This window comes from Tamandua tetradactyla, chromosome 24 (assembly GCF_023851605.1).
Source record: "Tamandua tetradactyla isolate mTamTet1 chromosome 24, mTamTet1.pri, whole genome shotgun sequence".
In the NCBI taxonomy this organism is placed as follows: domain Eukaryota; kingdom Metazoa; phylum Chordata; class Mammalia; order Pilosa; family Myrmecophagidae; genus Tamandua; species Tamandua tetradactyla.
In genome coordinates, this window is record NC_135350.1 from 50131779 (window position 1) to 50152590 (window position 20812).

General features: G+C 39.6%; 1 protein-coding gene across 2 annotated transcripts in view; it reads right to left on the bottom strand.

Moving 5' to 3' along the window:
• FRAS1 (Fraser extracellular matrix complex subunit 1) overlaps window positions 1-20812 on the bottom strand; it is a 500829-nt gene that overhangs the window by 81597 nt on the left and 398420 nt on the right. For both annotated transcript variants that reach the window (XM_077143064.1, XM_077143062.1), the window contains 4 exons: window positions 19789-20052; window positions 17201-17389; window positions 15198-15317; window positions 14759-14938 (listed from right to left, as the gene is read on the bottom strand). In XM_077143064.1, coding sequence (XP_076999179.1) covers window positions 14759-14938; window positions 15198-15317; window positions 17201-17389; window positions 19789-20052 — 753 coding nt within the window. The remainder of the gene's footprint in view (window positions 1-14758; window positions 14939-15197; window positions 15318-17200; window positions 17390-19788; window positions 20053-20812) is intronic.

Consider the following 20812-nt stretch of genomic DNA (forward strand, 5'->3'; position numbering starts at 1 on the left):
AAGATGTCAATCCTACCTAAATTGATTTACAGATTCAATGCAATACCAATCAAAATCCCAACAACTTATTTTTCAGAAATAGAAAAACCAATAAGCAAATTTATCTGGAAGGGCAGGGTGCCCCGAATTGCTAAAAACATCTTGAGGAAAAAAAACGAAGCTGGAGGTCTCGCGCTGCCTGACTTTAAGGCATATTATGAAGCCACAGTGGTCAAAACAGCATGGTATTGGCATAAAGATAGATATATCGACCAATGGAATCGAATAGAGTGCTCAGATATAGACCTTCTCATCTATGGACATTTGATCTTTGATAAGGCAGTCAAGCCAACTCACCTGGGACAGAGCAGTCTCTTCAATAAATGGTGCCTAGAGAACTGGATATCCATATGCAAAAGAATGAAAGAAGACCCATCTCTCACACCCTATACAAAAGTTAACTCAAAATGGATCAAAGATCTAAACATTAGGTCTAAGACCATAAAACAGTTAGAGGAAAATGTAGGGAGATATCTTATGGATCTTACAACTGGAGGCGGTTTTATGGACCTTAAACCTAAAGCAAGAGCACTGAAGAAGGAAATAAATAAATGGGAACTCCTCAAAATTAAACACTTTTGTGCATCAAAGAACTTCATCAAGAAAGTAGAAAGACAGCCTTCACAATGGGAGACAATATTTGGAAATGATATATCAGATAAAGGTCTAGTATCCAGAATTTATAAAGAGATTGTTCATCTCAACAACAAAAAGACAGCCAACCCAATTACAAAATGGGAAAAAGACTTGAACAGACACCTCTCAGAAGAGGAAATACGGATGGCCAAGAGGCACATGAAGAGATGCTCAATGTCCCTGGCCATTAGAGAAATGCAAATCAAAACCACAATGAGATATCATCTCACACCCACCAGAATGGCCATTATCAACAAAACAGAAAATGACAAGTGCTGGAGAGGATGCGGAGAAAGAGGCACACTTATCCACTGTTGGTGGGAATGTCAAAGGGTGCAACCACTGTGGAAGGCAGTTTGGCGGTTCCTCAAAAAGCTGAATATAGAATTGCCATACGACCCAGCAATACCATTGCTAGGTATCTACTCAAAGGACTTAAGGGCAAAGACACAAATGGACATTTGCACACCAATGTTTATAGCAGCATTATTTACAATTGCAAAGAGATGGAAACAGCCAAAATCTCCATCAACAGAAGAGTGGCTAAACAAACTGTGGTATATACATACGATGGAATATTATGCAGCTTTAAGACAAGATAAACTTATGAAGCATGTAATAACATGGATGGACCTAGAGAACATTATGCTGAGTGAGTCTAGCCAAAAACTAAAGGACAAATACTGTATGGTCCCACTGATGTGAACGGACATTCGAGAATAAACTTGAAATATGTCATTGGTAACAGAGTTCAGCAGGAGTTAGAAACAGGGTAAGACAATGGGTAATTGAAGCTGAAGGGATACAGACTGTGCAACAGGACTAGATACAAAAACTCAAAAATGGACAGCACAATAATACCTAATTGTAAAGTAATCATGTTAAAACACTGAATGAAGCTGCATCTGAGCTATAGGTTTTGTTTTGTTTTGTGTTGTTTTGTTTTGATTTTACTATTATTACTTTTATTTTTTTCTCTATATTAACATTCTATATCTTTTTCGGTTATGTTGTTAGTTCTTCTAAACCAATGCAAATGTACTAAGAAATGATGATCATGCAGCTATGTGATGATGTTAAGAATTAATGATTGCATGTGTAGAATGGTATGATCTCTAAATGTTGGGTTAATTTCTTTTTTTCCGTTAATTAGAAAAAAAAAAAAAAAAGAGAAGGGATAATTGGAGATGAAGGGATACAGACTGTACAATGGGACTGGATATAAAAACTCAGAAATGGACAGCACAATACTACCCAATTGTAATGCAATTATGTTAAAACACTGAATGAAGCTGCATGTGAGGTATAGGTTTTTTGTTTTTGTTTTTTTTGTTTTTTTTTTCTTTCTATTATTGTTTTAATTCTTATTCTGTTGTCTTTTTATTTCTTTTTCTAAATCGATGCAAATGTACTAAGAAATGATGAATATGCAACTATGTGATGTTATTAAGAATTACTGATTGTACATGTAGATTGAAATGATTTCTAATTGTTTTGTTAATTCTTTTTTTAATTAATAAAAAAAAAAAATAATACATGCCTTTTAAAGAAATGTGTGAAACACAGAAAAGTAGGAGTCATAAAAAAGTAGGCCCAGTCATAAAGTCACTGGGCCTACCAATGAAATATCACCACTACAATATATTTCAATTATTTCTTTCAGAATACTTTATTGGCTAGAAACTTTTTCTTGTTGAAATATTGATTTTGATGGAATTTAGGATTATCATTTAAATGATACCTACAATTAAGCACCTGAGGGTAACAACCTGCATCTAGATTAAGACTCCAGGGCCAAAGATTTTTGTTGTTTCTTCTGATGGTGCCTAGAATAGTACCTGGCACACAAAAGGGGTTCAAAACATATTTGGTGAGTCATTTTAGTTCGCCCACTATAATCTACATCTAAGAGATTCTATTGTGCCATTCTTAAAATTGTTAAGCCTTTGCTAATTGGGTATTAGAAGACTTCAGCTACTCTGTCACCAGCAAGGTGGTGTTTCTAATAACATATTGTCCCTAATGACTATCACAGCAGGTAGTTGCTGTCGAAATACCTTGACAGGTTTTAATTCCATTGAAGGTGTTTCTCATCACCTACCTGCTGGCTAAACAATGTATCTGGCAGTATCAGGGAGACCTGCATTAACCTTGTCAGTTTTCCCAATTCCTCTGGAGCGCTAACACATCAGAGAAAGCTCAGTTTAGGTCAGGTAAGAGATGTAGAAGGAAGGGACTACTAGCAGTGCTTAGGGAACAAAGCATCTTTGAAGAAACCGCCTTTTTAATAGGATGCTAAGTGACTGCCTTGGCCCTCCTGAATCCAACACAGCTGTGGATGGTTCTGGTGTTGCCAGAGCCACACCTCAAGCTCATGAAGTGGGTGAATTTCAGTTTTTATACTTCAGGATTTCCTCCAAAGCCTCTGCTCTCAGGAGGACCCTGAGACAATGGGCACATCACAGTTTTGACTGATGTTCACAGTACTAAGGGAGGATGGTTTAAGCAGGAAACCAAAGGATACTTTTGTCAGAGCATTACCTCTGTAAAGTCTCTCCTAAGTCTCTGCCTCTCTCTTAGGTAGTATGTACTATCTTTGGGTTCCCACCGTCCTCTGAGCGTGTTGCTGTCATAGCTACTGAAACACATGTGCACTTATCTGTTCATGTCCCCCATTCCAAAATATAAGTTTGCTCATGCAGCAGTTACCAAATAAATAATTGTTGAAAGGAGGAGGGGAGCAAGGGAGAGAGGCTACCCTAATATGATACAGTACTATAGCTCTCAGCCCAAGCTCTAATTGGAATCTCATGAGGTGAATTTTTAATAATACCAATACTCAAGCTCTAACCCTCAGAGATTTTTATTTACTGATCCTGGATAGGGCCTGGACACTACCATTTTAAAATACCCCAAGTGATTCTAATTATAGCCAGAATTGAGCACCACTGCTGTAAAGAAAAATAGAAAGAACAATCAGGAAACCTGCCTTGGCTTCTTAAAAAATACTTTCTTTCTGCTATACCACCCAGCAGTCACATGGCTGGTGCAAGTTACATGACACAGAGCCTTTTTGCTGTTTCCTCATCTCTAAAATTGGAACAGCCATACCCACTTGGAGACAGTGCATAGAATGGTGACTGATACAATAAGATCAAATAGGAAAGCTAGAAACTGAGTGCAATCATGCATCTGCACAGTGGAGGTAACGTTTAGAGTCACATGAATTTCACAGTACTTTTTTTTTCTTTTGTATGCTGCATGGTGGGATTGCATTTCATTCTATTTCCATGTGAGTATCCCATTAATGCAGCACCATTTGTTGAATTTTTGTTTGTTTTTTTGGGGGGGGGTGGGGGAAGTCCATGGGCTGGGAATCAAACTCAGGTCTCCTGAATGACAAGCAATAATTCTACCATTGAACTACCCTTGCACCCCCTTCACAGCATCTTTTTTTTTGCATGGGCAGGCACCAGGAATTGAACCTGGGTCTCTAGCATGAAGGCAAGAACTCTGCCACTGAGCTATTGTGGCCCACCCCCTTCACAGCACTTTTAATAAAGGAAAGTTGAGTGGGTATACTAATAAGAGATCTACTTCTATCAGGTAATCAAAAATAATGCTTTATATGGCTGCAGCTATGCTGGGAAGTGCTAAGGTTGGTAAAACAGCATGGCCATGACTGGTTGGCTGTTAATGAATTGAATTATGATCTCCACAATAAAAGACATTTTAAAGTTATAACCCCAGTCCTGTGAATGTGAATTTATTTAATAAATAGGGTCTCTAAAGATACTATTTAAGATGAGGTCAAACTGGATCAGGGTGAGCCAAAATTAGACGTGATCAGTATCCTTATAAACAGGAAATTTGGACAGACAACTGATGCAGAGACAGAGACAGACACAGAGAGAGAGAGGGAAAGGTGGTCACGTGATGGAAGTAGAGATTGAGTTACATCATGGACTGCAGGCAAGCCACCACTAATACCCTACAGACTTCAGAGGAAGCATGACCCTGCTGACACCTTGATTTTGGATTACTAGCCTCCAGAACTGATACAGTAAATCCCTGTTGCTTAAGTCAAGTCATCTGTGGTATTAGTTACAGGAACTCTAGCAAACTAAGACATTGGCCAATAGCTGAAAGGGGGCTCCTACTGTCTTTTCAGCAGATAAGCCTCTACAAAAATATAAAACTAGTAAGGAATGAGCAACCAGGATAGTCTGATCCTGTGTCCACAACTGAAAAAGTTTAACCTAACTAGCAGCTCCTACACCCCAGGAAGCAGCCTGGGCTCTAGGATAGCCTGATTCATCAGGAGCAGTAGAGTGAAAGCTGAGTAAGCATTGAGATCCTAGCTTTGACCTTTCTCCCTCTAATTGTGCAGTCAACAAATACAACATTACTTATGCAAGCCATGCGGACTTTCACGATGATCTCACTAGATTTTGAAATCTGTTCAGGTGGTATTATGGTTTCTGAATTCAATGCCCACTTCTCTGAGAAGACTTTTAGAGGTGAGTTGAAGAAATCAAGAACCATACTGATGAGTTGGGGTATGAAAGGGGAGAGATGTTAGCCTGAAAGAAGGTTTACATTTTTAGTGGCTTTTAATTTAGCTCCTTCAAGTAGCAAGAACTTGGAAGAGGGTACAAAGTAGAAAGTGGGAAAGGTGAGGTTTTAGCAAGAGATTTTATAAAATTTTTATAAAATCAAAGGATTAAGGCCTCAAGACTCTTCCTGGTTAGTATCTGTTTTTGTGGGTAAGTCTTTCAGTGATTAGTAAATAGATAATGAAAGGGCTTTTCATTTTTTATGAGAGTAAAGATTTTTACTTGCCCTATATTTTGAATAAGAGAAGACTTTTAAGCTCTCAAGGTCAATGTGAAAATGTAGCTTAGACTGGTGGGGAGAGATAGTACACATGGCTTGGTACCAAGTGGCCAGAATGGTGTGGAAATACACCTTCTAAACTATGAGCCACAGAAGTTGGATAAGGTTAAATACTGTGAAAATAACTTTTCTTCAAAGAGCATCTCAAACAGAAAGCAAAAGCTTTGGTGGCTCACAATGGGAAGATCTTTATCTGGAATCCTCTGCTTCACCATCCTTTGGTTTAGGAACCACCTATGAGTGGCCCTTGCTAAGCATGATGCCCTCATCTGAAAAGTTTATGTGAAACTCAGGCTAGTCGGTGATGCCAATGGCATTAACAGGGAGAGGAAGCCAATTGGGGCTGCCTTACTTATTGATGTAAGAAGGAGCCAAGTGTCTTTTAATGGGTCTCTGAAAGCCTTTAGGAGGACAGTTTCCCTTAATTCTGACAGATCATAGAGGATCTTCTCTTGGTTTAGCCAAGGGGCCATTATTCGCACTCCAACCTTTGATTGGTTATCATGATTGGTGAAGGGGATACAACAGAAAGCAATCTTCTTTGAAGTTTCCTGGATGAGTCAGCTACCTAACCAACCTGGAAGAATGTGGACCTGCGATTGAAATAAGGAAAGGGTGGAGAATTTTATGGTTGAACTGTGCTATTATTAAGATGGTCTATTGGGAATAAAGATAGAAATCAAGAATAGGATTAAGATTTTGGATTAGTTGCCACAGTCCACTCTTTCTTGATGAGTGCACTACTGTCCTACCTAGAAGTAGGGCAATTTATTTTGTTCAGAACATACCCACTCATTGCAGGACATTTAGAATCTCTATATCTGCCTCTAAGTACTTGTTTAGCTACTTACTATTTCTCCACCCCTGAAGTCAGTGTGACAACTTGCCCCTGAGGGTGACAACCAAAAGCCCCATTCCTAGATGAAAACCAGTGCTATGCTGGAGACTTTTATACGCCAATATTACACCTCCTCTTCTGCAGTACTAGAACTCCTAAATTTTAGTGAGGTTCTTTGGCTGCTTAGTTAGACCCTACATTTCATAGGCACTCCCAGCTTTGTGCGGCTATGTTCTTGCTATTGGGATGTAGTCCAAAGTGATGTGTATTCTTCTAATACCTCTAAAAGAAGAAATGCATGTGTGCTCCTTTGCCCTTCTCTTCCTTTTTGCTGGATGGTGGATGACAACAACAACAGTAGCCACCTTAGACTAGAGATGGACGCCTCATAGGGAAAATCAGTGGCCCACCAGTCCTCAGGAACACCTGCCTCTAGGTTATTCTGTGAGAGAAAATAAACCTCTATCTCGTTTATGCTACTGTATTTTTGGGTCTCTTTATTCCAGCAGCTTTACTTATATCCTAATTAATATAATTCTTTAATCTGATTTCCTAAGTAAAAGAGGGCCTTTAGAGTTCAGGGTTTGTGGGAAATCTCTGTGAGATTGTGGCCCCTCACCTTTGAAAGGACAACACTAATCGGGACTAGATGCTCAACTAGACCCTTCTAAGTGGCAGGTGGTTCACTGTCTTCTGCCCAGTTCATAGGCGTATGGCTCCCAGCGTCTCTTCAGGAGAAGAACAGAGGACTTCCACTCCTTCCATGTTTATCTCAAGAAGACAATCAGTTACAATCAGCTGACCAAGAAAGACTAAGAAGAAGCCCACTTCACATTCAACCATCTGAGAGGGGGCCCATAAGCACTGTTGGCAAATGATAGGTCTAAGGAGCATCGGGTCTCAAAATAGCTCAGAGCCTACACTACAGATACTGACCTAAAAGTTGTTTTATCTTCTTTGGAAAGAATTGCTTCACATAACTCTTGGTGGACATATTTGAACCCACAGAGAAAAACAGGGCAAGCTTTTCTCTATGCTATAGCTAGATGCTTTAGAGAGGGTGATATGTAATCAACATGTGACTTTCCTAAAGGGAGACATTTGATATTTAAAAAGAATCATGTGACTTCCAGGTCAAGATGGTGGCTTAACAACGTGCGCATTTTAGTTTGGCCTCCAGAACAACTACTAAATAACCAGAAACAGTACAGAACAGCTCCTGTAGCCATGATAGTGACCAGACACACAGTGTACCCCAGTCTGGACCAGCTGGACTGGCTGCGAGCACGCCCACGAACCGTGAGTTCCCAAACCTGTGGTGGCCAGCGCCCCTCCCCCATAGGCTGCTTCCCAGAGGGGAAAGGAAAGGACTTTACCAGCAGCAGGGACTGGGTACAATCAAACGCCAATTGTGGAACTAATTAACAAATTCTGACTACTAAAAATAGGCCCCCAACTTAGGTGAACCTGATCAAAGCGGAGGTTGCTCATTTTTGCCCTGGCGCCAAGCGGGCAGGACTGACAGAAAAAGGGGGGAGAAAAAGAAGGAAACAGAGGTTTTTGTGGCTGTGTATCTACAAAGGCTTGACTGCCTCTAGATACAGCGGCAGGACTTTTCAGGCTGCAATTGCCCCAGGCATAAGCAGAAGTGAGCTCTTTTGGGGCTTATCTGGAGCTTGTGCCTTCCCCAGGGGAGGGGCAAGGCCCACCCAGGTGGAATCCCTCCATCAAGGAATTCAGACACCAGGGCTTGGTAATTTGAAACCATTAAAACCAGTCTACAACCTCTCCTCTGTCTCCACCACGCTCCCAGCAGGGAGAGTCTGCCAAAGTTAAAGGTACCACATCATCTTATGCTGGTGGGACCTGCAGTCAGACAAGAGCCACATACTGGGCAGGATAAGAAAAACAGAGTTCAGAGACTTCACAGGAAAGTCTTTCAACCTGCTGGGTCTCACCCTCAGGGAAAACCAACGCAGGTAACTCTTTCCTCCTGATAGGAGGCCAGTTTGATCTGGGAAAATCTGGCTGGGGTCTACAATACCTAAGTAGACCCTCCTAAGCGTGGGGGGGAAAGGCACCACACAAGCAGGGCAAGAAACAAGAAAACAAGAACTGAAAAATTCTCCTCTGTTAAACAAAACTTAAGCTAAAGGTCCAGATAAAGCTGAATGGAATGTCAAAGAACAGATAGACAACAAATTCATCCAGCAAGAAAACCCTAGATAAAAGAAGTGAAAGCAATCTCCAGAATAAACTAATTAAGGTAATTAAATGCCTAGGTGCCAGCAAAAATTAACAAATCACACTAGGAAAATTGAAGATATGGCCCAGTCAAAGGAACAAACCAACAATTCAAATGACATACAGGAGCTGAAACAATTAATTCAGAATGTACAAACAGACATGGAAAACCTCATCAAAAACCAAATCAATGAATTGAGGGAGGATATAAAGAAGGCAAGGAAAGAACAAAAAGAAGAAACTGAAAGTCTGAAAAAACAAATCACAGAACTTATGGGAATGAAAGACACAGTAGAAGAGATGAAAAAACAATGGAAACCTACAATGGTAGATTTTGAGAGACAGAACATAGGATTTCTGAACTGGAGGATGGAACATCTGAAATCCGACAAGAAACAGAAACTATAAGAAAAAAAATGGAAAAATATGAGCAGGGACTCAGGGAATTGAAAGACAATATGAAGTGCATGAATATACGTGTTGTGGGTGTCCCAGAAGGAGAAGAGAAGGGAAAAGGAGGAGAAAAACTAATGGAGGAAATTATCACTGAAAATTTCCCAACTCTTATGAAAGACTTAAAATTACAGATCCAAGAAGTGCAGTGCACCCCAAAGAGAATAGATCCAAATAGACATACTCCAAGACATTTAATAATCAGAATGTCAGAGGTCAAAGAGAAAGAGAGGATCTTGAAAGCAGCAAGAGAAAAGCAATACATCACATACAAGGGAAGCCCAATAAGACTATGTGCAGCTCTCTCAGCAGAAACTATGGAGGCGAGAAGACAATGGGATAATATATTTAAATTATTAAAAGAGAGAAACTGCCAACCAAGAATTCTATATCCAGCAAAATTGTCCTTCAAAAATGAGGGAGAAATTAAAACATTTTCAGACAAAAAATCACTGAGAGAATTTGTGACCAAGAGACCAGCTCTGCAAGAAATACTAAAGGGAACACTGGAGACAGATATGAAGACAGAAGAGAGAGGTGTGGAGAAGAGTGTAGAAAGGAAGACTATGAATAAAGGTAAAAAGAAGGAAAATTAGATATGACATATAAAATCCAGGAGGCAAAATAGTAGAAGAAAGTACTACCCATGCAGTAATAACACTGAATGTTAATAGACTAAACTCTCCAATCAAAAGACGTAGTCTGGCAGAATGGATTAAAAAACAGGACCCATCTGTATGCTGTCTCTACTCAAAGGACATGAGGCCAAGGACAAAAATGGACATTTACACACCAATGTTTATAGCAGCATTATTAATGATTACCAAGAGATGGAAACAGCCAAAATGTCCATCAACAGACAGTTGGCTAAACAAACTGTGACATTTACATAAGATGGAATATTATGCAGCTCTAAGACAGAATAAAGGTATGAAGTATGTAACAACATGAATGGACCTTAAGGACATTATGCTGAGTGTGATTAGCCAGAAACAAAAGGACAAATACTGTATGGTCTCACTGATATGAACTGACATTAGTGAATAAACTTGGAATATTTCACTGGTAACAGAGACCATCAGGAGATAGAAATAGGGTAAGATATTGGGTAATTGGAGCTGAAGGTATACAGATTGTGCAACAGGACTGAATATAAAAACTCAGAAATGGATAGCACGATATTACCTAACCGTAATACAATTATGTTAAAACACTGAATGAAGCTGCATATGAGAATGATAGAGGGAGGAGGGTTGGGACATAAATGAAATCACAAAGAAAGATAGACGATAAAGATTGAGATGGTGTAATCTAGGAATGCCTAGAGTATATAATGATAGTGACTAAATGTACAAATTTAAAAAATGTTTTTGCATGAGGAAGAACAAAAGAATGTCATTACTGCAGTGTGCTGAAAATAGATGGTACTTAATATTTTAAACTTTCAACTAATGTGTGAGACTAAAGCAAAAAATGTTTATTTTTTTTTGCAAAAAAATCTACACTTTGAGTAGTGCATCTCCTAATATATCTTATGTAGATAGTTGATTGAACACCTTAAGTACATGGAACTTTGTATAGGACGTGAGATTTTGTTGGTTTGTCCAGGTGATGCCCTGATGAATCCCAGAGTGATTTGATCAGTGAGTGGAAAGTATTTGCCAAGTCCCCTTCAGGGAATGGTGAGAACGGGGGAAAACTCAACTTCCCCAAGTTGAATTCTTGATATTCTCACAAGCAGTGTGGACAACCAAAGCTATAGGCTGAGCCCCCAGTCTTGGGGTTTGTACGTATGAAACTTAACCCCACAGGGGATAGGTCAAGCCTACTTAAAATTAAGCCTAAGAGTCACCCCAAGAGAACCTCTTTTGTTGCTCAGTTGTGGCCTCTCTCTCCAGCCAACACAGCAAGCAGACTCACCACCCTCCCCCTGTCTACGTGGGACATGACTACCAGGGGTGTGGAGCTTCCTGGCAGCATGGGACAGAAATCCCAGAATGAGCTGAGATTCAGCATCAAGGGATTGAGAAAAACTCTAGAATGATCTGAGACCCAGCATCAAGGGATTGAGAAAACCTTCTCGACCAAAAGGGGGAAGAGTGAAATGAGACAAAGTGGCAATGGATGAGAGATTCCAAACAGAGTTGAGAGATTATCCTGGAGGTTATTCTTATGCATTAAGTAGATATCACCTTGTTATCCAAGATGTAATGGAGAGGCTGGAGGGAACCGCCTGAAAATGTAGAGCTGTGTTCCAGTCGCCATGTTTCTTGATGATTGTATAATGATATAGCTTTCACAATGTGACTGTGTGATTGTGAAAACCTTGTGTCTGATGCTCCTTTTATCTACCTTGTCAACAGATGAGAGGAACATATGGAATAAAAATAAATAATAGGGTGAACAAATGTTAAAATAGATTTAGTTTGAAATGCTAGTGATCAATGAAAGGGATCAGTAAGGGGTATGGCCTGTAAAACTTTTTTTTTTGTTTGTTTGTTATATTTTTCTGTTGTCTTTTTATTTCTTTTTCTGAATTGATGCTAATGTTCTGGGAAATGATCATGATGATGAATATGCAACTATGTGATGATATTGTGAATTGCTGAGTGTATGTGTTGGGAATGTTTGTTTCTTGTAATTTTTTTTAATTAATAAAAAATTTAAAAAAAAAGAAAAAATGTTACTGGTAGGAAAAAAAAAGAATGGAATGATCATATGGTAAGAACGTTTGTGTTTGTGTGTTGTTATGTTTAATACACACATACATACATACATAAAATAATTGAAATCACGGGCTCACACAGAAACTGGTTCCCCAGTGTTCATAGCAGCATTATTCACAATAGTCTAAAGGGTAGACCCCACCCCAGTGTCCATCAACAGATGAATGGATGAACAAAATGTGGTCTCTCTTTGCAATGGAATATTATTCAGCTGATAAAAAGGAATGAAGTTCTGTATGGTATGTATAATCTTTTTTTTCTCTGTTATCATTTTATTTCTTTTTCTGTTGTCTTTTTATTTCTTTTTCTAAATCGATGCAAATGTTCTAAGAAATGATGAATATGGAACTATGTGATGATATTAAGAATTACTGATTGTATATGTAGAATGGAATGTTATCTTAATGTTTTGTTTGTTAATTTTTTTAATTAATAAAAAATTAAAAAAAAAAAGAATCATGTCAGACTCATGAAAATATTCTGGCTTAGGGGAGAGAGGGAAGGAGAGGAGTTCTGTCTAACTGTAACAGAAAGAAGTCAGGGTGGGTTTGGCAATAAGGGAGGGGCAGGGGAGCCCTGCCCTATGGGCAATGAGGAGGGGCCACCAAGAATGAAGAGGAAGGGGACTGAATCCTTGTACTGGCTCTACTTAGAGTTACTAGAAACAGGGGGGTGAGAAAAATTGCTGGGGATGGGGGGAAATATAAATTGGGAAGCCAGGCCTGGTGGAAAAGGGCAGGTGAAAGAACCACCAGTTAGAGAACCAAGGGTCAATTTGTCCCTCCACTTTTGGAGGGCATTGTTCCAGGAAGAGGGAGAAGCAAGCTCACCTTCCAGTCCCTCCCTAAGCAGAGCTGGCTTAGTCTTGGCAATCAGGTTTTAAGTTCAGTGAAGACTACGAGTTGTGTGAAATTGGAGCAGATGCACAGTGGGCTCTAACAACCTGGGATCAGAGAAGAGGGAGGACTGTGACTTAACTGGCTAATGTTTGCAAGATGCTCAGAGACTTTTAAAACTCTGTACAGTGTGGAAGAGCAAAAAGAATTTGCTCTTCATGTTTGGGAAAATACAATCAGTAACCTGATAGAATTCTGGGAGAAGCAATTTGCTCATGAATTAGTTACAAATATCTCATGCAGCCAAGGTCTTGGGGGCGCTGATCTGCAGAAACACTGGGACAAAAGCATAGGCCACCTGCTTTAATTTGCATGAGAGATTTAGTTAATTCTGTCCATCTCTTCTGCTAATCTCTTTCCATACACACGCAATACCCTTTCCTCCACCATCACCCTAGACCAGACATGGTCTGTCTTCCTCAACCCTTCTGCCTGCTCACCTTCCACCTTTTGGAGTTCAGTTCCTACCTCTCTCTCTTCACCCTGCTGCAGCCATGCTGGTGTCCTTGCTGCATCTTGAACCTGATGTGCTTGCTTGGCTCATTCTTACCTTGCTGATCCTCTGTCTGAAATGCCCTTTTCTCAGAGAGCATCATGTCTAGCTCCCTCACTTTCTCTGGATATCTGCTAAATGTCATTGTATCTTTAGGGAGGCCTCCTCTCATCCCTTTGCTCCCTGTGTACCTCAATGTGCTTCGTCTCTACTTTTCTTAACACTCATCATCACCTGACATATGATATATTTGCTTGCTTGTTTATTTACTGACTCCTGGTATTACAAAGTGAGCACCATCAAGCACCATCAGGCACTTTCTTTGTTTTGCTATTTCCCTGAATAATGAATCTTTATTCTAAAATCCACAGACAACCAATGAAGATCCAAACCTTCAGCAAGCTGTCACTACCTCACTGCTGCAAGAAATAAAGGCAATTTATCTTCAGATCAGTTTAATTCAGTATCTCTTGCCCCTCATATCCATTCAGATGCCAAGTTCTGTAGTTTATCCTTCTGAAATGTGCCTTCATACTTCCTTTCTTCAATCAACAGGTACCAGGTATTATCTCTTACTTTAGTCTCATTTTACCATTCTCACTACTGCCCGATGAGGTGAAGCTTCACTATTTGGCCAAATGTGAGTGCTTCCTAACCATTGTCACCATCCTTTTCCTTTCCTTCTTTTCATCCTCATTGTGTATTACCTGATGAATTTCACTTCCCTTTTCTCCCCAAAATTCTGCACTGACTTCCTAGTGCCTACTGAATTAAATAGAGATTCCTAATCCCAGCTTTGAAAACCCTCCGTCAGATCTCAATCTATCCATTGAACTCTATGTCCTAATATTTTCATAATATATGCTTCAGCTAAACTGGCCCACTCAATATTTTTTTAACGTGCACTGCATGCTTTCACTAGAAATAACACAATTTCTGTCACCTCCGTACATCCTTCCAACATGATATGGGCTTCCCCACTTTTGAACTCCTATGACTTCAAGTTTATAACTTTCTTAAAACTTCTGCCATATTCCTCCCTGAGTTATGGTTATCTACAGAGGTTCCTTATCTCACCCAATAGACTATAAGGCTATATAGGTTTGGGATTATACCTCATTTAACTTGTTTCCTCAGTAGTAGCTTAACCAGAATCTTGCTCAATATACATGCTCACTTATGGCTTGTTAAAATGAATTTTCAAGCACAGTGCATTGCAGTGTGCCAGGTGCTAAAGAAGGTAAAAAAGAACAGGGTACAATGTTCCCCTAAAGGCACTGACAATACCGTTGTAGAGATAAGACTGCTTATATAAAATCAAACATTTTCATTCCACTTTCAACAATTAGTTATTGAGCATCTACTTGGTGCCAAGCACAAAGCCAAGTAGTATACAATCGGTCAACATTAATAGTATGAAAAATAAATACTAGTTATGGCTAAGGCTCGATATCCATGTATATATATATGAAGTTGGCCAACATTTATTAAGCCCCAGCTTTTAGTTTGATGAAGCAACAGATGGAGGAAAGCTTACCTGGTGATGCTGCATGTTCCAGGTGACCCAGCTGTGGCTGCCTGGTGATTCTGTAGAATAATTCTGCAGGCTCACTATCCTGGTCAGAGGCAGATAGCTGCAGAGTGGTGATTTTCTTCACTGAGTTTTCTTCCAAGACCAGTCCTTTATTGGTGATGATGACTGGTGCAAATCTGTCCTCTGGAAATATCAGAAACAGTGATTTGAAATGTGGCTCTTTTGTTCAACTCTAGGTGTGGTGCCCAGGAATAAGACCAGAGTAATCCTTGGTCTGCCCCTGAGAGAGCGAGTCAAGGAGCCAGATCTATATACAAGAGAGGTGAGTTCCATACCACCTCGGTGAAGGAAAGAGCTGAAGACTTAAGGTAGGTATAGTATAAACTAAATAACCTAAAAACTGCTAAAGAATTTTTATGTTAAAAATCCAGCAACCCCTTACCTAAAACACTGATGGAAAATGACTGGTTGATCAATTTGTTGCCTTCTCCATCAACAATATCAAATTTAAAAGCAAAGCTCCCACCAGATTCTCCTTTTCCATGACTATATTCTATGTGCCCTGTAAAAAGGATAAAATAAATCAAGAATTGCTATCAGTATTCTCTGCCTTTATTTCTAAAATATGAGGTAAGAATTCAATTGGTATTCACACCAATGAATCAATTCATGCATTCTTCACTTCTATATTGTTTTTGACATTTTAATCTGAAGTTTTCATTTCCTAGCCTTCCTTTCCATACTATTGATATCCTCATAACCAAAGACCTCCTTATAACAAAATAACACAAAGTTGCATTATGTATAGTTGCAGTTCAAACTTTTTGAAAAGCCTAGCTCAGCTTTGAAAAATTGTCCATGTGTAAGATGTGCATTGACCCCAAACCATGTCACTTGTTGGGATCCTACTATACATTCATACCCTAAGGGCAAATGGAAGGAAAGCTTTAGTCCACATTCACCTGGAATTCTTCACTCTCCATTTCCCAACACAGCCTTAAATCATTTTTGGAAAAACTTGGGACATAAGCAAGCACACATACAAATAAATACATAGATAAACAAGTAAATAAAGTCTACATAAAAGAGAAAAGGATCCAAAGTAAGAAGTAAAATGTATTACATTTTGTTCATCCCAAACATCATTTCCATCAGCTTTCCATCAAGGAGCAAAGAGATTCTGGCTAAGCACCATGTCATCATAATGGTTAGCACATATAAGAAGTATATGCTCTATGTCAGACACTGCTCTATGAGCTTGCCATATAAATTTCTTCAATCCTTACAACAGCCCATTTTACAGATTAAGAAACAGAGACACAGGGTTTAAGTCACTTGTATGAGATTTCCCAGTTAATATCTGCCACAGCCTGGAGTCAAGCTCAGATGGCCAAGTTTTATGCCTGTAACCCACTATTTAATGTAGGACTTTGTGTCTAGTTTCACTGGCAATTTAATTGGCAAAGAATGACCTCCTGCTAATTTACTTCATTACCAGTTTTCTTTGTAAAACCTAGGAAATTCTGTCTTAACATGAAACTTTTTTTTTAAACCCTAAGAAATCTTTACCTCGGCTTCTTAAATGATTTTACAAGCACTTATTAATAACCAAACATCTGTAAATATGTGCCTGGCCTCATTTTTTAAAAAGAGACAATGAAGAAGGAAATAATTAAAGAATTACCATCTCTTTGCCAATTTCACCCCCTTCACTACAGCACAGGCAGGTCCAATGAGAATTCAGCTGCTACTAATTTTAGGTGTAGGCGCATGGAAGGACCCCAGTTTCTTTTCTCAGGGGCATATTTCCACCCCAAAATGGAACCGTACATCATTACATAATTTTGTATTACTCACCCCACCCCCACCCCCAATACTTATTTTATATCCTTTCGTTTCCCTTCTTCACCCCTGAAAATACTGGACAGTAACTATGTAACTTTTAACATTTATGCCTCTATATTACATCAGCATTTCCTGGAGGAGGGATGAGGGATGTAATACCCCTCGGGCAGCTCTGATTTATGCCCTTCCATTTTGCTTAGTTCATTTACTTGTCCTCTTTAGGGAGCTGAAAACAGATACATTGCTCAACTAAGAAAGGCAAAATTTTCACCTTAATCCAGCCCAGCTCACTTCTTTTTCCTTTCTCTCGGTCTCACACACTTTTTAGCATCTTTGTAAGTCAAAAAGATTTTTTCCCCAGTAATAACCTCAAATTTCAACAATGCTAAGACAAAAGCCTGAACACATTTTAACTAAGAAGGAGTTTAAAAAAAAAATCAAAGAGACACAAAAGCAACTAAATGAAGCTATAACTCAGCTCTTACTCAAAACAAAGAGTGCACAATTTACTGCCATAGGTTACCAGGCATTTAACTCCCATTTTACTAATGTGAGGTGGAGTCCGTGGAGGTCTGGATGGGCAGAGGAGAACTGGCTGACCTTGGCTAATGTCAGCCTGGGTGAAACTTCTAATGGGGCCTTTAACAGAGATTTGCTCCAGATCATCACGCTTCACCATCTGCAGGTGTCCCCTGCCGGGATCTTCCTTCATGATGTACATAACCTGATCGTCGTCTGAGTCAGCAGCTGTCACTTTCAAGTGCTGTTCTGTGATGCGTGCTACAGAGCCTGGATGAGAACGGAAGAGACTAAGTCATTTCCCATCATTGCCTTTGAACAAGATGTTAAATGATTTTAAGAGACTAGACACTAAATTATTACACATTCTCTGTATCCAAGTACCAGGGGACTTGCCCATCTCACTTCCTAGCTGAATGAATTTTAATTTCCCAAAGTAAAATAATACCAACTTTGCAATTTGCTAATCATCTCTTGAGTTTAGCTCTGGATCCTTTTTCCCTTCATATCCCTTGTCATTCTCTCCCTATAATCCTTCTACTACAGTGATTTTAGATGGTACCTAGACTTACGTAATAGGTCTTTGATTTGTGATATAAATAACTCCTAGGCCTGTGATGAAAACTTCTTGGACCCAATTTACTGTCTCAATAATCACCAAATCATAAAAAAAACAGCTTTGCACAGACTTATAAACATATCCTGTTGTCATAGCTAGCTAAAGAATCAAAAAGACGTGTTTCCAAAAGGGAGAAGAGAGAAATGAAACAAAATAAAGTTTCAGTGTCTGAGAGATCTCAAGTAGAGTTGAGAGGTTATCCTGGAGGTTATTTTTATGCATCATATACATATCCCTTCTTAGTTTATGGTGTATTGGAGTGGCAGGAGGGAAGTACTTGAAACTGTTGAGCTTTGTTCCAGTAGCCTTGATTCTTGAAGACAATTGTATAAAGATATAACTTTGACAGTGTGACTATGTGATCGTGAAAACTTTGTGTCGGTTGTTCCTTTTATCCAGGGTATGGACAGATGAGGAAAAAAATATGGATAAAAATTAAATAAATAATGGGGAGACAAAGAGTAAAATAAATTGGGTAGATGGAAATACGAGTAGTCAATAAGAGGGAGGGATAAGGGGTTTGGTATATATGAGTTTTCCCTTTTTACTTCTTTCTCTGGAGCGATGCAAATGTTCTGAAAATGTTCATGGTGACGAATACACCACTATGCGATGAAATTGTGATCTATCGATTGTATATCATGTATGGAATGTCTGTGTGTTAAGATTATATATATATATAAAACAGTGTTTTTCAAGATAGAGGAAGTGGTGAGTATTACGGGTTCGAGATATTTGGTCTCTGGGCCCTGGAATACTGTACAGATGTTGGGGATGGAGACAAGGTTCTGACCACAGAGGGCTTTGGCTCCCAGGGTTTTGGTTCTTGCTTTCTTGTACAGCCATTTTATCAATTTAAGAAAAAAGGAAAGAATAGTAAAGTACATCCTAGTCATTTGTGAGTAGCACATGCTGGTGTTTGGAGTGGCAGTCCATGATGGGCCCTGATTATCCCTGCATATCCTTGCTGGGTAATGCCAAGAATGCAAGGCTCTGACAACTCTCTACCTGGGCCATTTCTCAGTGAGCAACCCAGAAGAATGATGTAATATCAAGATCAGTTTGCTTCCTGCTTGCTATGACATGGTGAACTCCCCAAGTTCAGTTGTCCTCTCCTGCAACAAATACCACTACATGTGAAGGCAGCCATCTGGGCCCTCTGTGTCACTCCCGCGAGATTGAGAGGGCAGAGGGAAGCTGTGTTAACATTCATGGTGCCTGCTGTGCTGTGAGTAACAAAATGCTTGGTCTCTGATGTGGAATCTCATGTCTTCTACCAGCATCCATCAAATAGCAACAGGTTAAATGATTAGTTTCTAAATACAGAAAAATCAAACCTCAGACTAGATACCTGGGGGAAGTTCAGAAATCCCTAAATATTCAAATACATTGTACCCTATATTTTTCACTACAAGATACATGTGTAAGGTAGATAAACAACAGAACCTCAGATGAAGATGCTCTGTGGGTGACAGGCCCCCTCAGTAATTAAGAAACTTTTTCTTGCAAATTGAATTTAAGACTGACACTTGTCACAAACCCTTCAGTGTTGCTTGTGCACAGGCAAAATTATTTTAGATCCTAGATTACCATATCTAAGAATTCTCAATTATTTGCATAGTTTTTTAGTGCCTGAAGGCTTCCCAACTTCCCTCCTACACATGGCTTTTTTAAATAAGCATCTTGAAAATGTTATTAGATTTCTTTTGTTGTTTGTTTCTCTGGAGTTGGCTGAGCAACAGCATGGCTGTAGGAAACCTGGGCCTAGGAGTTAGTTGGATAAACTGAGATGTTTGGGGATCCTGAAATAAAAATCTTCACAATCTTTTCTCAAATTCACAGATGGAGGCACATGGTCCAAAGAATGTCAGAGGTTTGCATTGGTCACTCACAACATTAGTGTCCCCAAGGCAACCATTCTCTCAAACTCTAGTCTATACAAGGTCTGAACAACTAGTTCAAGTTCTACTCCCAGAGGTAACATGGAATGAAGTATTGTAAATCTAGACAAAGAGGAAAGAAGGGCCACTCTCCTCCCTTCTTCTGGTACCTGCTGAGAGCTGTAGGCCTCGGTTTATAGCCAACTGGGGGGCGCCTATTGCAGGCAGCTCTATGTAGATCCCCATCCTTCCTGAGTCTGTGTGAAGGCCATCGGTGAGGGAGAACCAGAACTCATCCACTGTCACACCAGGGCCACCAGGCATATACCCGACGAGCTCATCTCGGATGTCCTGGTAGGTGAAGGATGAGCCCTGGGCTAACACATTCCCATTTTTCAGAGGCTCTGAAGAAGTTTGCCTCCATAGTAGATGACCTGAGGAAGGGAGAAAAGAAAAACCACAAGAGAATGGGAGAATACAGAGGGCACCAAAACATTGTCTGATTTTCCAACTAATATAAGCCTGGATAGAATGTCAAGCACCACAGAGATTCTTGGGGAGACACACACCAATGATTAACAGCTCAGCATTACAGAAGCACAGGGTACTGCTCCTGTGAGCTTATCTTCACAAAGATGACACAGTCTCATTTTTCATGGTTAAAAATTTCTTAAGGAGACACGGATGGCCTAAGCAATGCAGTGGCATGGGAATCACATCTCCCTCCATGAACTCAAAGCCACTTCATTATCTAAACCTTATTTTTCTCTATTATAAAACGAAAATAGCACTCTTCACTCTCTGCCTTTCTCTTAGAGCAGCTGGGGTGGGAAATGGGAATGTGTTTTAAATTCCTCCCTTTTTTTTTTTTTTTTTTTTGTATGCTGTGTGGCGGGGGTCACATTTCATTCTTTTTCTATGTGAGTTACCCTTACTGCGGCACCATTTGCTGAATTTTTATTTGTTTTGGTTTTTCATTTGTTTGTTTGCTTATTTGTTTGTTTGGGAAGTGCATGGGCTGGGAATCGAACCTGGTTCTCACACATGGCAGGTAAGAATTCTATCACTGAAATACTCTTGCTGCCTCTAAATTCCTTTTAAATTCAGAAATATACTGAGCATTTTCAGAAGCATATTTTTCTGCTTTCGAGGGTCATGTGTACTAAAATAGGACACTTAAAATCCTTCAGTAAA